Source organism: Anticarsia gemmatalis, chromosome 22 (genome assembly GCF_050436995.1).
Source record: "Anticarsia gemmatalis isolate Benzon Research Colony breed Stoneville strain chromosome 22, ilAntGemm2 primary, whole genome shotgun sequence".
In the NCBI taxonomy this organism is placed as follows: Eukaryota; Metazoa; Arthropoda; class Insecta; order Lepidoptera; family Erebidae; genus Anticarsia; species Anticarsia gemmatalis.
Genome location: NC_134766.1, coordinates 269,509 through 283,277, shown reverse-complemented (window position 1 = coordinate 283,277; position 13,769 = coordinate 269,509). Strand labels below are relative to the sequence as shown.

At 41.9% G+C, this 13,769-nt stretch overlaps 1 protein-coding gene across 1 annotated transcript in view; it reads right to left on the bottom strand.

Annotated features, from left to right (window-relative positions):
* LRP1 (LDL receptor protein 1) overlaps window positions 1–13,769 on the bottom strand; it is a 74,555-nt gene that overhangs the window by 56,300 nt on the left and 4,486 nt on the right. The window contains exons 2-20 of the mRNA XM_076129653.1: window positions 8,128–8,256; window positions 7,587–7,718; window positions 7,061–7,207; window positions 6,613–6,729; window positions 6,179–6,307; window positions 5,788–5,926; window positions 5,206–5,321; window positions 4,804–4,966; window positions 4,287–4,512; window positions 3,731–4,040; window positions 3,310–3,499; window positions 2,985–3,082; window positions 2,612–2,756; window positions 2,011–2,285; window positions 1,603–1,734; window positions 1,261–1,432; window positions 841–929; window positions 640–726; window positions 99–441 (exon numbers count right to left, since the gene is read on the bottom strand). Of these exons, the coding sequence (XP_075985768.1) occupies window positions 99–441; window positions 640–726; window positions 841–929; window positions 1,261–1,432; window positions 1,603–1,734; window positions 2,011–2,285; window positions 2,612–2,756; window positions 2,985–3,082; window positions 3,310–3,499; window positions 3,731–4,040; window positions 4,287–4,512; window positions 4,804–4,966; window positions 5,206–5,321; window positions 5,788–5,926; window positions 6,179–6,307; window positions 6,613–6,729; window positions 7,061–7,207; window positions 7,587–7,718; window positions 8,128–8,256 (3,139 nt within the window). The remainder of the gene's footprint in view (window positions 1–98; window positions 442–639; window positions 727–840; window positions 930–1,260; window positions 1,433–1,602; window positions 1,735–2,010; window positions 2,286–2,611; window positions 2,757–2,984; window positions 3,083–3,309; window positions 3,500–3,730; window positions 4,041–4,286; window positions 4,513–4,803; window positions 4,967–5,205; window positions 5,322–5,787; window positions 5,927–6,178; window positions 6,308–6,612; window positions 6,730–7,060; window positions 7,208–7,586; window positions 7,719–8,127; window positions 8,257–13,769) is intronic.

The following is a 13,769-nucleotide window of genomic DNA, read 5'->3' as shown; positions in this document are numbered from 1 at the left end:
TTATAATATTGTGCTGTATGCAAAACTAGGATTTCTGTAATACTGTTTGTAAGGGATGACTAGGCGTGACATATACACATAGTATTTCAAATACTAACTGATGATCGTGCCGCCCGGGATGGTTGGGTCGCTCGGGGCTGAGCGTGGAGGGTCCCTTCTGGCAGTTCCGCTCGTCGCTAGCGTCGGCGCAGTCGGCGCGTCCGTCGCAGTAGTAGTCCCAGGGCAGGCAGGCGCCGTTGTCGCAGGCGAACGTGAGGTCGGGGCAGGGCGCGGTGGGGCAGTCGCTCTCGTCGCTGAGGTCGGCGCGGCCGCAGTCCGGGGCTCCGTCGCAGCGCCACCAGGCGGGCAGGCAGCGCCGCGAGGCCGCACACTGGAACTGCCCCGCGCCGCACGACACGCGCGAGCACGCCGCCTCCGTCTCGTCCACGCCGTCGTTGCAGTCTGCGGACACACGACATGTTATGTATCCTTGTATACTAAAGAAGTAATTAAAAAACATTATCAAGTCGCATCATTCTGCTACTGTAATTGCCGGTAACTGTTAACGGTACATGTCAATAGACAATATCAGAAATTAACTAAAGGACCATAGCGTACATCTCCAATAATTCTAATCTAAGATACTTTTGCATTTATTACCTTTGTGTCCGTCGCAGATCCACTTGTTAGGTATACACCTATTATTGTCACAGCGTGTGATCTGATCCTCGCTGCACGTCACGTTCGCTGCAATAAGAAACATACAATCGTAACTAATACAGTGCAAAAACTTCGTCGCTTAAAATGATATCAATTAAATTTAAAAAAAAAATTAAGTGTAATAAATGTCAGATTAATTACCACAAGGTCCAGTTGGTGAGGCGTCTTCATCAGAACCGTCGACACAGTCCAAGTCTCCGTCGCACAGGTACAGTGCTTCGATGCATTGTCTACAAATAGAGAAACAATCAATAAAATTCAAATCGTTATCAACATCTCTTAAAAATACACTCACTGATTATGACATTATTAATAGTTAATCCACCAGTGAGACAAAGATAAAGTAAAATGAAGAAATATAACTTTAAAGGGTAAACACCACTCGATTTACTGCAATAAAAATATTTTGAATGATCTATTTTATATTCCAACCACTAAGTAGAAAGCTTTGCATGCAATCGTAACTTGTAATCACAATTTAAAAATAGCCAACCTGCTAAGGTTTTAAACCTTCAAACTCTCAAGAGGCAATTAAAAATGAGATAAAATGTAGATGCTCACCCGTTCTTGCAGGCCACGGAGCCGGCGGGGCAGGCGGGCGGCTCGGTGGCGTGTGCGGGCGCGCAGTGCGTGGGGTCTCGCGCGGTCGGCGCGCGGCCCTCTGCGCATGCGCACGTGTGCCCGCCGCGCGGCGTCACCAGGCACAGCTCCGCGCACGCGCATTGTACGTGACCTGCACACACAAAACGTATATATTGAAGCTATAATCACCAAACTACTTTATTTACTATAAAAAATACATTACGAGAAACGTAAACTTTTTTATGTGACCAGTTTCTTATTAAAGCGCATTATCAAAGTGCAAGTAATCGTAATAGTGAAATGTATACAAAGGTGTCTGACCTCTATGCGTTTCGTCAGAGATAAGCTTGAGATCGTAGAGCGGTGGTGGTAGTCGGTATAACTCCGTGATGTTTCCGTCAGGCGCCAGGCGCCGCACCGCGCCCGTGCCGTGCTCGCTCCAGATCACCGCACCTACAAACAGATAAAAAAGGGAGGAAATGAAAAATAAATTCGTACTTAAAGTTATTAAAAGCAACGTCACACATGTATAACGTCTTTAAGAAAGGTATGACAAGTTATTAATTCTTGGCTTTTTAGGCATTTCTTGAACCTTGTAAATTCACATTTTTTTACCAAAAGTAAGTTTCTTTGAAAATTCATCTCCTTTTCCTCCCTAGCTGACTCACACAACCGTAATAAAGGTCCTAATGGAACACACAGCGTCACAAATGATTTTTTATGACTAACCTTCATACAGCACAAGTCCATAAGGCTTCAACAGCGAGGAGTCCGTCTCCTTGAGCACGAGGGTCCTCTCCCCAGTCCGTATGTCGTACTTCTCCACCTTGTTGAGGTAGGTGTCGCACCAGTACAGCTCCCGGCCGCCCGGCGCCAGCGCGAGCCCGCCGGGCCAGTGCAGCGCGGCGCCCAGCAGCACGCGGCGCTGGCTGCCGTCCATGTGCGCCGTCTCGATGCTGCCCTGCTCCGACCGCACCGACGCCCACACCGACCAGTACATGGTGCTGGGGCAAAAAACATGTTGAACATATCACACGCTACCTAAGTTAGGTAGCAATCCGCCCAGTTCAAACATCTGGCCCCTAAACCTAACAAACTTTAAAATTATAAATGTGCCATAGAAATACAGCCTATGAACGAAGAAATAAAGCAGCTTCTTAATACGGAAAGAACCTTTCGAAATACGTAAATTACAGGCATATGAAAGTAAGCTATATCAGTTGTTTTTCAGTGCTAAATCTCTTCTGGTTGATCAGTGTAATAGCTACTATAACAACAATACCTCCTGCGGTATCGTCTAGTTTAAACAAAGTGAGTTGTTGCTACATACCCGTTGTTAGGATCGAGCACGATGGCCCGCGGGTGGTAATAGTGGTCGCGCGGCTCTCGCACCAGCACGCGGCGCGCGCGGGTCCCGTCCAGCCGCGCCACGCTCACCTGACCCAGCGCGTCGTCCGTCCAGTACAAGTTCCTGCCTGCAATGTCATACTATCATATTAGCATCTGTTATAAATAATGCTGACGTTATAACCTATTTACTCACAAATTACATCAAGACACATAACCAACGAACGAACACGCGCTCGTACATGCCCGTATACGTGCATATTAATGCTAAAGAACACTACACTTTATAAACTTTTCATAGCATTTAACAACAGAGTAAAGGATTAGGATTATCATAAAATGTGATTAGTACTTACCAAGCCAATCCACCGCAAGTCCCTCGCAGTTGTCGACAGCTTGGTCGATGAATACCTCGCGACCAGTACCGTCCAGTTTTTGGCGAACGATTTCATACCTGGAACAGCAATGGCGATAAATAAATTGCATCAGCACAATACATGTACAGGGTAATGCAACAGGACATGACATGATGCGACATGACATGACGGGATGAGAAACGAAGGGGTAAGAATAAGATAAATTATAAAGCATTTTATAAACTTTTAATGAGATAATTTACTTTAGAGGCTCTCTATTTCAAACTTCTACTACATTGATTTAAAGTCAACTATACAACAGTACCTGTGCACATCGCAGTAGTACAGATATCCGCCGACAATGTCGACATCGGCCGCCGTGGGGCGGGCGGCGTGTGCGGCGGGCGCGGCGCCCTCCCAGCCGCCGTGCGAGCTGCGGGCGCCGCCCAGCGCCAGCGCCGACACCAGCGGCGGGGAGCCGCGCGCCACCACCAGGTAGCTCGACAACTCCACGCCTGTATGAGGAAATAAACATCATTTTGGACCATTTCCTTGGCGTATCTTAATACCATTTTTACAATCGTTTCCATAGCCTGTGTCAATCTAATCATTCGACTACTTAACTTGCTTTGAAAATAATTTCTTTATCATTAGTTTCGTTCATCGTTTCATCGTCTTTCTGAATAGCCTGAACTATTTTATAAATTTTCAAATAAACATTAAAAAATATATAGATAGGTACTCACGCTTGCAATCTCCCAGGCCAGCCAGTCTGTATCCGTGTCGACACATACACTGCGCGTGTCCGGTGCCATTCTTATAAGCCGTGATACACAGATGTTGGCAGCCGCCATTGTTCTTGCTGCAGGGGTGCGACACGAGCGGCTGGCGCTGGCGGTGGAAGGCGAGCGCGGCGAGCGGGCGGGCCGGCAGCGGCAGCGTGGCGCGGGCGGCGGCCGCGCGGCTCACGCGCGACACCACCCACACGCTGCTGTTGCGCCACATGGGCAGGAACAGAGACGTCTCCAATACCGAGATGTGTTGCAGCTCTTGTGTCTGTGGAATATAAAACGTGTTACATCAGCTACTAGTCGACAAAATTGTTAATTTACCATTAAGTTACATTCATTGTAACAGGTTTATATTTTTTTCTAAAATGTCATAATCATATAGGTAATCGTTATTTATATGGTGTAAATGAGATGTCTCTATTACGTGTATATGAGAGTCTATATAACGTTTATTTCAATTATTTTGTCTTTTGTCTTCAAGCAAAGTAAGTACGATTTCAAAACTACTGACCGCGTATCCCTTCCGGACGGTCCGCCTGTTCTCCCCGTTGTAGTCGGCGCGCTCGACCGCGTCGAGGTAGGCGTCGGCCCAGTACACGGTGCGGGCGGCGTGGTCCAGCGCCAGCGCGCTCGGGTACACCAGCTTGAGCGCCGCCAGCGCCGCGCGCTCCGACCCGTCTAGCCGCGCGCGCTCCACGCGGGGCGGGGTCGCGCCCCACACCGTCCAGAACATTAACCTGGAAAGCACACGAAGTTTTTTAATAAGAGTATTTTATTTCAAATTATGTTTTATATTAAAACGAAGAAAAAAGCCATTGATAAAAATTTTATAGTTACACTAAAGTCTTCGCGATAAGGAGTTTTTAGACAGCAACTCGTAAATATGACGTCACTTTCTCCTATACTCCTAAGAGTTTTTGGACAGAGATTCTAAGGTTTTTAATGCAGACATTCACCACTATTTTCAAACACTATCCCACCAACAGGACAGCAGTTGTTGGACATAACATATCGTATAATGTACTAACCCGGCAGTAGGATCGATGGCGAAGCCGTGCACCTTGGCGAGCGCGGCGTCGAGCAGCAGGCGGCAGTGCTGCAGCGCGGCCGAGCACGCGTACAGCGCCTCGCGCCCGCCCTCCACCAGGTACCAGTTGTTCGACACCCAGTCGATGCACATGTGACTCACCGCTGGAAACATGGTACTTCATTAAATATATGAATTTACGTTAATATACGGGCTTAATCTTAACAAAACTGATCATACTGTACAATATTTTGATTTCTAACCGGTTTAATGAGTCGTTGATTCGTATAGTTATTAAGTTTTTAAAGCCAATAGACAGTTACACAGAGAACCGATTAAACCACGAGGCTACTACGAATGTGACAAACCTAATATAAAAATAACAGTAAACTATAATACATACAGCTAATATCAGGAAAGAAGTCCGGAGCTCCGATGAAGGTCCGCTTGCTGAAGTCGTCCGCGTCCACACACACGATGAACGACTTGCTGATGTTGTGGTGTATGTAACACACCGTCCTGACAACAAATACACGTACAAATAATTCAACACTGATTCAATGATCTATTTAGAAAACATCCTAATTATTCAAAATTGTATAGACTATATACAATTCTGAAGATGGCTTAATAATAATTAAAAGATTCAGCATAGCCAAAAGTTTGAAAACATAATCTTATTGATCGATTAAAATGCTCGCTAGAACGTTAGTCATTTCATTTCATTTAACTTCTATTCAAAACGTGTTAATTAATAATTGTATATTTTAATTAACACTTTGACCGAGTAGTAGATAAATCTATAGATCTACTCTCTTATTCATAAACACTCTATAAACCCATTTTAGTTATGAAACTACTATAATATGTTTTATCTTTTTCATTTCGCTAAGGAGTGAAAGAAACAAATCACTTTATAAGCCTATCATAAGTTCATGTGTTTTTATGAATAAAAGGGCTAGCTTATAGGTAGATGATTACTTACCGGTTAGTATAATGAAAGTCGACGGCGCGCACGTTGAGCGCGGGCAGCGTGCGGTTCTTGTGCGCAGGCGCGCCGAGCCACTCGCGCCGCACCTCCGTCTGCGTCACCACCACCACCGACACCGGCTCGTCCACCGGGTCTACAACACCATACTATATTGTCTAGTATACCAACAAAGATACGTACACGTGTACGTGCACACATAAGTGTAAATATACGTGTACGTCTTGTACATGTGCGTGTAAGTCGTATACGCGCTCACAATTTTGTGTGTAATCTGTCTACGCATGTCTTAAGTACGTGTGCAGTAGCTGACGGGTAAACTAAAATAAACAAATACTTGGTCTTATCAACTATAGCGAGTCAGTACTTTCTTCTCTGTGTGTCTCACCGTTGATAGCGATGCAGTTCCGTTTGTCCTGGTGCAGCGAGTAGCCGGGCGCGCACGAGCACGTGTACGAGCCGACCGAGTTGTTGCACCGCTGCGCACACGTGTCCTCCAGCTTGCACTCGTCCGTGTCTGAAACAACGACAATTGCAACAACAAATGTAATTATAAAGTTCTAGATATTTTTACGCATATATAAAACCACATCTTGCTACCGTATAGGTAGAGGGCAAATGTCGTCGCATGCTACGATCCTTACATATAACTTTTGCTTAATTCCCAATCATACATCTTGTCATACATGTTATAAGTACATTATTTACATGTGTGTATTTTTTGTCCATGCTGACCATTTACCAATAAATTTAAAACATATTCGTCAATGCCAACGCGCGACGTTATCGGTACTTTATCTTGACACAAGTTGTACTACTCACCAGTACAGCGACCGTTTTCATCAGGCTCGTATCCCTCGCGGCAGTAGCACGCAAGTCCCGAGTGAGTCGGCCGACATCCCACCTCGCAGTGTAAAGAATCACATGCACTGGCAGTGACTGAAACAAGAAAATATAGCTTAAGGTGTGGATTGAATAGGGAACAGTCTGTTTTCTGATTAAAATTCGGTGCTGTAATTAAGTTTATCAAATATCGAAACGGAATAAAGCAAACACGTTTCCGATTCCGATCCGATTAAGCATGAAAAATAAGACAGCACCTCTACCAGACATTAACGGAGCTGTTGCAATGATTCAAGTCACACACCCGGAAATTGATCATGATTGATGATGATTTTTTGTTTATTCCACATCTAAAACTATCTACAGTACATGTATGTAGCTTATAAAGACAGTTACTATAATAAAAAGAGGTGGCTTGTGTACGTACAGTTGTCACAGATGTCCCACTCGTCGCTGGCGTCGGGGCAGTGTCGCTCGCCGTCGCAGAACTGGTAGACGGGCGCGCACGTGAACGAGCCGTCTATGGGCGTCGCGCACCGCGCCCAGTTGCCCGGGCATTTGAAGTCTTTCTGACCTGAAACATGAGAGGAGACAAGTTAACAACATATCTGCGAGTACTCATGATACGTATATTTGAAGATGGCCAAACAATGCGACGATAGGTTGTCGGAAAATAAGTTCTTAGACGAAATAATATTTAACGCGTTTTAGTGGTCATTGCGATGGTAAAATCGTAAGTATCGTGACTGTTTTAGGTTTACTTATTATTTGTCTTTGTAGGGTCTCCTTCGTTTTTAGGTGTAAATATTCTGGCTCTAGAATCGTTATCTCTTAGCTATCTTAGTAAAATTTTTAGACGCTAGTGTAAAAAGTATTATGAGACTTAATAAACTTATCCTTTTTATAAGTAATTAAATGTCGTAATACACATTGTTTAAGTGAACAATACGTACAGATATAAGGATCTTCATCGGAGTAGTCATGGTGTCCACAGTCGGGGTCTCCGTCGCAGCGCCAGCTCGGAGCCAGGCACAGGTTGCTCACTGCGCACTTGAACTCGTCGCCGCGACACTGCTTCTCCACCGCTGCACAAACAACGTTAGACATTATACCTTTTCATAGAGTAATAGTATAAGGGGAAAGCGAGTGTTCAAAGGCTCAAACTCCCAAAAAACATTTGGATTTATCAGCCTCACTCTTTCACCGAGGTGATGCCAAAAGATTGTCAACCGAGTTTGGTGTGTCTTGATCGTAAGTAAGGACATAGACCAGCGGTGATCTGGAGTTGCGAGGAGTACACCGTCACCAGGCACCGATAGGCTTCCTTGAGGGGGTTGGATTACTAGTTACTAGTAGATACTTTGGCATCTAATATGTTTAAGTCAAGAGACAATAAGAACTTCAACTACACCCTGCTATACCATAGCATGGACCTTATTAAATTTAAAGACATAGCTATCTGCATATGATTAAAATCAATGTCGTAATACATACGTGTGCAGTCCATTTCATCACTAGCGTCGTCACAGTTGGCTCGTCCATCGCAGCGCCAGGCGCGCGGCACGCACCGCAGCCCGTCGAAACACTGCCACTCTTCAGACGAACAGTTCGAACTGCTCGAAACTGCAACAAAAACACAGAGTATTAAATAATAGCTTATTACAAAGAATACTGTTTCTTTCACTAGTATTATACTCATGATAAACTTAAAAGTATACTGTCCTTTTTTCTCGAGAATCTACCCTCTTTTTCCTTCGTTCTCAAACGAGTAGCTATCCTCGGAACTCCAGGGTCCTTGTAATAGACTGGTATCAACTTAGAAATACTGTTGTACAAACCTATGAGGAGAACTAAAATTATTTTTTGAAACCGTACCCCGAAGTCGATCCGGTCTAGGTCGACGCTAGATTTCCTGATAGAAAAACACTCAGGAACTGAACACAGAACTTCATACTGTATAGCTCATCATCCACAGTTAGTCAATGTATAATGCAATAATAATTCGAAGATATTATATAGTCATTTACATTTTCCCACGACTAATTATGTAGATATTTGACACATTCCTACGAGTATACCTACAGAAGGACCGTGGAACCCGGAAAAAACATCACAATATTATTATTTACTTAATAAATATTATATTTCCTTATAAAGTACTTATCTATACTAATATTATAAAGCTGAAGAGTTTGTTTGTTTGTTTGTTTGAACGCGCTAATCTCAGGAACTACGGGTTCGATTTGAAAAATTCTTTCAGTGCTAGATAGACCATTTATCGAGGAAGGCTTTAGGCTATATAACATCACGCTACGGTCATTAGGAGCGGAGTAGCAACGAAAAATGTTACAAAAACGGGGAAAATTCTCTCTTATGTGACGCAAGCGAAGTTGCGCGGGTCAGCTAGTTTATTTATAAGTCTCATTGAAACTTATCAATAACGTTGGCATAAAATAACAATTATCCTATCAAATGCTTTTGTTATTGTTTAAATTGTTTTGATAATAAAGTCTTCATTCAATGTTAGCAGGAAAAAGTTAAATAGTTTTGGTGTAATTATGTTTATTGCTAATTTTTGCTTGTCGATTGTCAAATATGATAAAAACATGGGTCAAGGTGGTCACCACGTCACTATTGGGACCGGGAGTTCAATTCACAGGTACATTGGCAAATTGTTCTCAGAAAATATGGTACATTTTGTGTGTTCCATAAATACCTATTTGTTTTGACTTTGATTCTAATTTGCGTGATTGTTTAATGTTTTGCTACAAACGTGTAACACTTTCGTACTCGTACTCGTAGTTTCAATGTATATAAGATCATAGTTTTGCAAATATTAACTATTTTTCAAGTCTTACTAATATTCGACTTTATCCACGGTCTTTCTCAATCTTTAAAGATCCGGCTACAGAAAATAATACCAATTAATATCGGTGTCAAAGAAACAGGGCGTCTCCTGTAATATCATTAAGTTAATTAAATAAAGCGATTAAAGAAGGCTAACACACTCGTGTAGTAAACAAAATAATATTCCATTATGAATTTGTCTGTGTTATTAGAACTATAGCCATCTAAGGCACTTGTTTATACTTAGTATCCGTAGTCCATGTGTGTACAATACACAGGTACACTCTCTATTCCATCGCTCTCATAATCCGTTGTGACGATTTTCCGATACGACTGAGGAGAAGTACTTTACATAGGTACTCTCTGAGCCACGAAGTACCTATTCCTCAACTTCAAAATCTACCGACAAAAACGCAACTTATAGATCACGCAGAATAAATTGCGCCACAGATACGCAAAATATATATTTTTTTATCATGAGATCCCCAACCCGCATGTGGCCAGCATGGTGGACTCGAGGCCCAACCCAATTACCCAGCAGTGGGACATTAATGGGTTTTATTAATTTATCTAGAGTAATAAAAAGTGGATAGTCAGACAGTCTGTCTGAACTGTGATTACAAGCGATTGGTATTACTTATAGCAGGTTGATGAACTACACATTATTCTGTCTTATTATTGTCGCTATTGTTTTATTGACTGGATTTCAGACTTGACACTTTCTTATCTGAGTGACCGATAAATTAATTATCAGGGACTTTTAATTATTTATAATATTATTTTTGTATATTTACCTTTGCTTATTAATTGTTCATGAGATCATTACCACTGGCTTGTGTTACCATACTACCATACTGGCTAGTAATAGTAAGACTCGGAGGATATAAGTAAGAATTTGATTAGTTTTAAGGTTAGCCCTAAGGGAAGCCAGATATACTTGGTAGGTAGGCATGCCAAAAAAAATAACAGATGCCAGTAACAGCGACAAAGACAACAAATGTTCAGCCGAAAATTTTGAAACCAGTCACAACAATTATCTTTTTTTTTTATATAGCAAAATGTCTTGGCACCTCTGACATGGAATTTTGAGGTTTTGCCCAACCAGCCTTAAGTCAAACCACTGTAGGTAAGAAGCCCTCACATATAATATGATGCACATGCTCGCATGCAGTGAGGGTCACACAGTGCAGAGGGTCACAGTCGGGAGGATAACCTCACTATCGGCAGTGAGTGCTATCTGACAGGCGCGGCCGAGACGCTCATTCATAACAACACCTCTACTTGTTCATTCTCACACGATATACAGCCACAAGCCTGCCTTTGTGCTGCCACAATTGTACATGAGGTCTAAAGATCGATTCCGGGTCAGACAAAACCTATTAGGCTCTTTTAATTTATATTTTTTTAAATAGTTGCCTGGAGTCTGCTAACGTGGCCGGTATACGCGGCGGTAGTACCTTCTACCTACCTTCAGGTATTACAGGGGTATGTACCTAAGAATGATTATGTGACTACATTATGTATCTATGCATTAACAATATCTTAGTTTACCGTTTCAGCAGTCTCTCCGCGCCAAATATGTACTACACCTATGTTTTAGTCCCATATAGGAAAGTAAGTAAAATACATTTTTGGCAGATGACGAACTAGGAGTTTCAATGTATGGCTAGATTCCAAGATGACGAGAAAACAAGATACTAAGCTGTACTTTTGCATTAAATTCCTATCAGCTATTAAGTATCCTAATGTAACAATTAAGTATCTTTACTAGGCAAACAACACATTATTAAGCCATTAATTCAAACAGTTTGTCTATGAAAGTACAAGTATCTAGCAGTAAACAGTGAACACATGTGTGTGTCGCGGACAGTAGCGCGGGGTGCGCGGGCGCAACTCGCGTGAATGGCCCTCCCTGCCTGCCTGTGTGACTGTGTGACATGCTCGCCGCTCTTGCGCGCTCCGACTTGTGTGCCCACACATCACTTAACGTTTCCTACTTGTTATAACACATCCATTTATTACATTATATTATATGGAACACTTTTCAATGTAAAAGACGTGGGTGACAAAGAAATTGTATTGAATACTTAATTTTATTCTCATTTTTTTATATGACTCATGTTTTTTGAAGAAATATAAACATAAGGAAGAGTCTATTTCTGTATCCTTCTTATAACTTTATAAATGGTTGCCGTCTTTGGATAGATATACCTAAAGAAGCAAGTACGATAACTTATTCCAACTTAGAATAGGATGTATATAGAAATCTACAGCCAGTTCAAAAAGATATGCAGGACTTTGTGAAAACTGATAAAAAAAACTCAGTCCGTCTATCAGTTACAATGTAGTCAATAGTATAAATAGAAACTATGCCTACCTTTGTGGGAAAAAGGCATGATTCTATGTATGTACTATAAATAGATTAAGTAGTGTGCAAAGAGGTGGTCTACAAATCAAGCTTGATTGACAGTTTGACTCATAGCATTTCTGTCGCAATATACACCTGCGTATTACTCTAATACTTGTAGTGTAATTCCCACCTATACTTAAGATTCTATCGCCCTACAAGCAAATAGCTACCGTTAGCCGTTGCCTAGGACATACATTATGAACTAAACTGCTTGATATGCGCTCGCCCACACGCTCAGCGCACTAAAGGATTGCGTTAACGGAATGATTAGTGTAATACACTTATATTTATGTATCATTTGTTGTGACTAGATCATATAGATTACTAGCAGCCGCTTTTGGACTTTAGTTTTTCCGCTTCCACGCTTTTTTGTTGCTGATTTTTCATAGAAAAGGTATTTCCCCTTTTTACCCCTTCAGGAGGAAATTTCCAAAAATCCTCCCATAGTGCTCCTCTACACAACCTAAAGCATCTTCAAACCAAATTTCAACTTTCTGCGCTCAGTAGTTTCAGCTGTGCTTTGTCCATTAGTCAGTCACTCGGTATCGGAATAATTTTATACGTATTGATAGATAGAAAGAAGGTAAACGTATGTAAGCGAGGCCAAGAAGTTTATGTCTTTCTCACTCCAGATTTAATGCCTTAAATCTTTCACCAGTAGGAGGACTCGGGACTTAAACCCCACTCTTATTACGCGAGAAAAATCGTGCATCGTTAGTATGCGGTAGGGAACGGTGTAATTCTAGGTTAACGAACTCAGACATGCGGAGGGGGAATTCTAGGGGCAAAACATTTTGGGACAATTCCAGATTCCACGCCACCAAGTCTGACTAAAGTTACAGTACAATCTGTTAAACTTTACAGAAAGTTACATCCCAATTAAGATTAAATTTTATCCCTAGAAAATCGCGAACAATTGTTCAACGCGAATGAAGTAACGAGTATGAGTTAGTGGGCATAAGCAAAAAGATTGTCGTTTGTTATCGTTGGGGTTCATATACCAGTGCCTACCACTATAGACGTCAGTGCGTCCCAATGAAGAATGACAAATTGATGCGAGTGTACACTCGACTTAACTGAATAACAGAGGGAGATGTGTCTCGTCTCTTGTCTCGATGTTTATCAACAAGGTCACTATGCAACAAAGTCATCCCGATGATATAACATATACCCCTCTCTATCTTCTAACACTAAATAGTAAAGGATGGAGAATAGATAACACATTACAAGATGTTTGCTCTCTGACCCGTTACGTTTTTGTCGAGAGTCATTAACGTCCTTCGTTGAAACAAGTTTGTAGTCTCGTATCCTGCATAGAAAGTGCGATAGCTAATATTATTGCGATAAGTATCACTTCAGACAAAACATTTATTCATTCAGCACCAAATATGCGAATAAAAAACCCGTCTTTGTAATTAATAATCTCCTTGCTGTCCCACAGTAAGTTAAGCCACTCGGTAATCTGACTTGATATTTATAAAAACAGTAGTCTTAAGTCTGGGTGGATTTACCATTAACGATACAAAAAAATAGAGTTAGCCAAGAACTATTAAAAGCGTAGCTAGTTAAATAAAACATTAAATAAGCAGGGATACGTGTACCTACAGTCCTGCACCATTATGACATGATTTTTCATAACCGGTGTGCGTGTATGCTATAACAAGATGGAAGATTTGGTATAAAAAATAATGAGGATGTAGAGTCGGTTGCGTTCTGAAAATTTTAAGTTATATGAAAACAATTATATTCCGTTTTTGCGAACGATTCTGTAACTAGGTAGTATTCATCTCTCATATTTGCACATAAACGACTAGTGGAGTAAGCAATAACTGCCGGGAGTTGGTCACGAATGTGTGATCAAGTAGACGTGCAGTGTTTC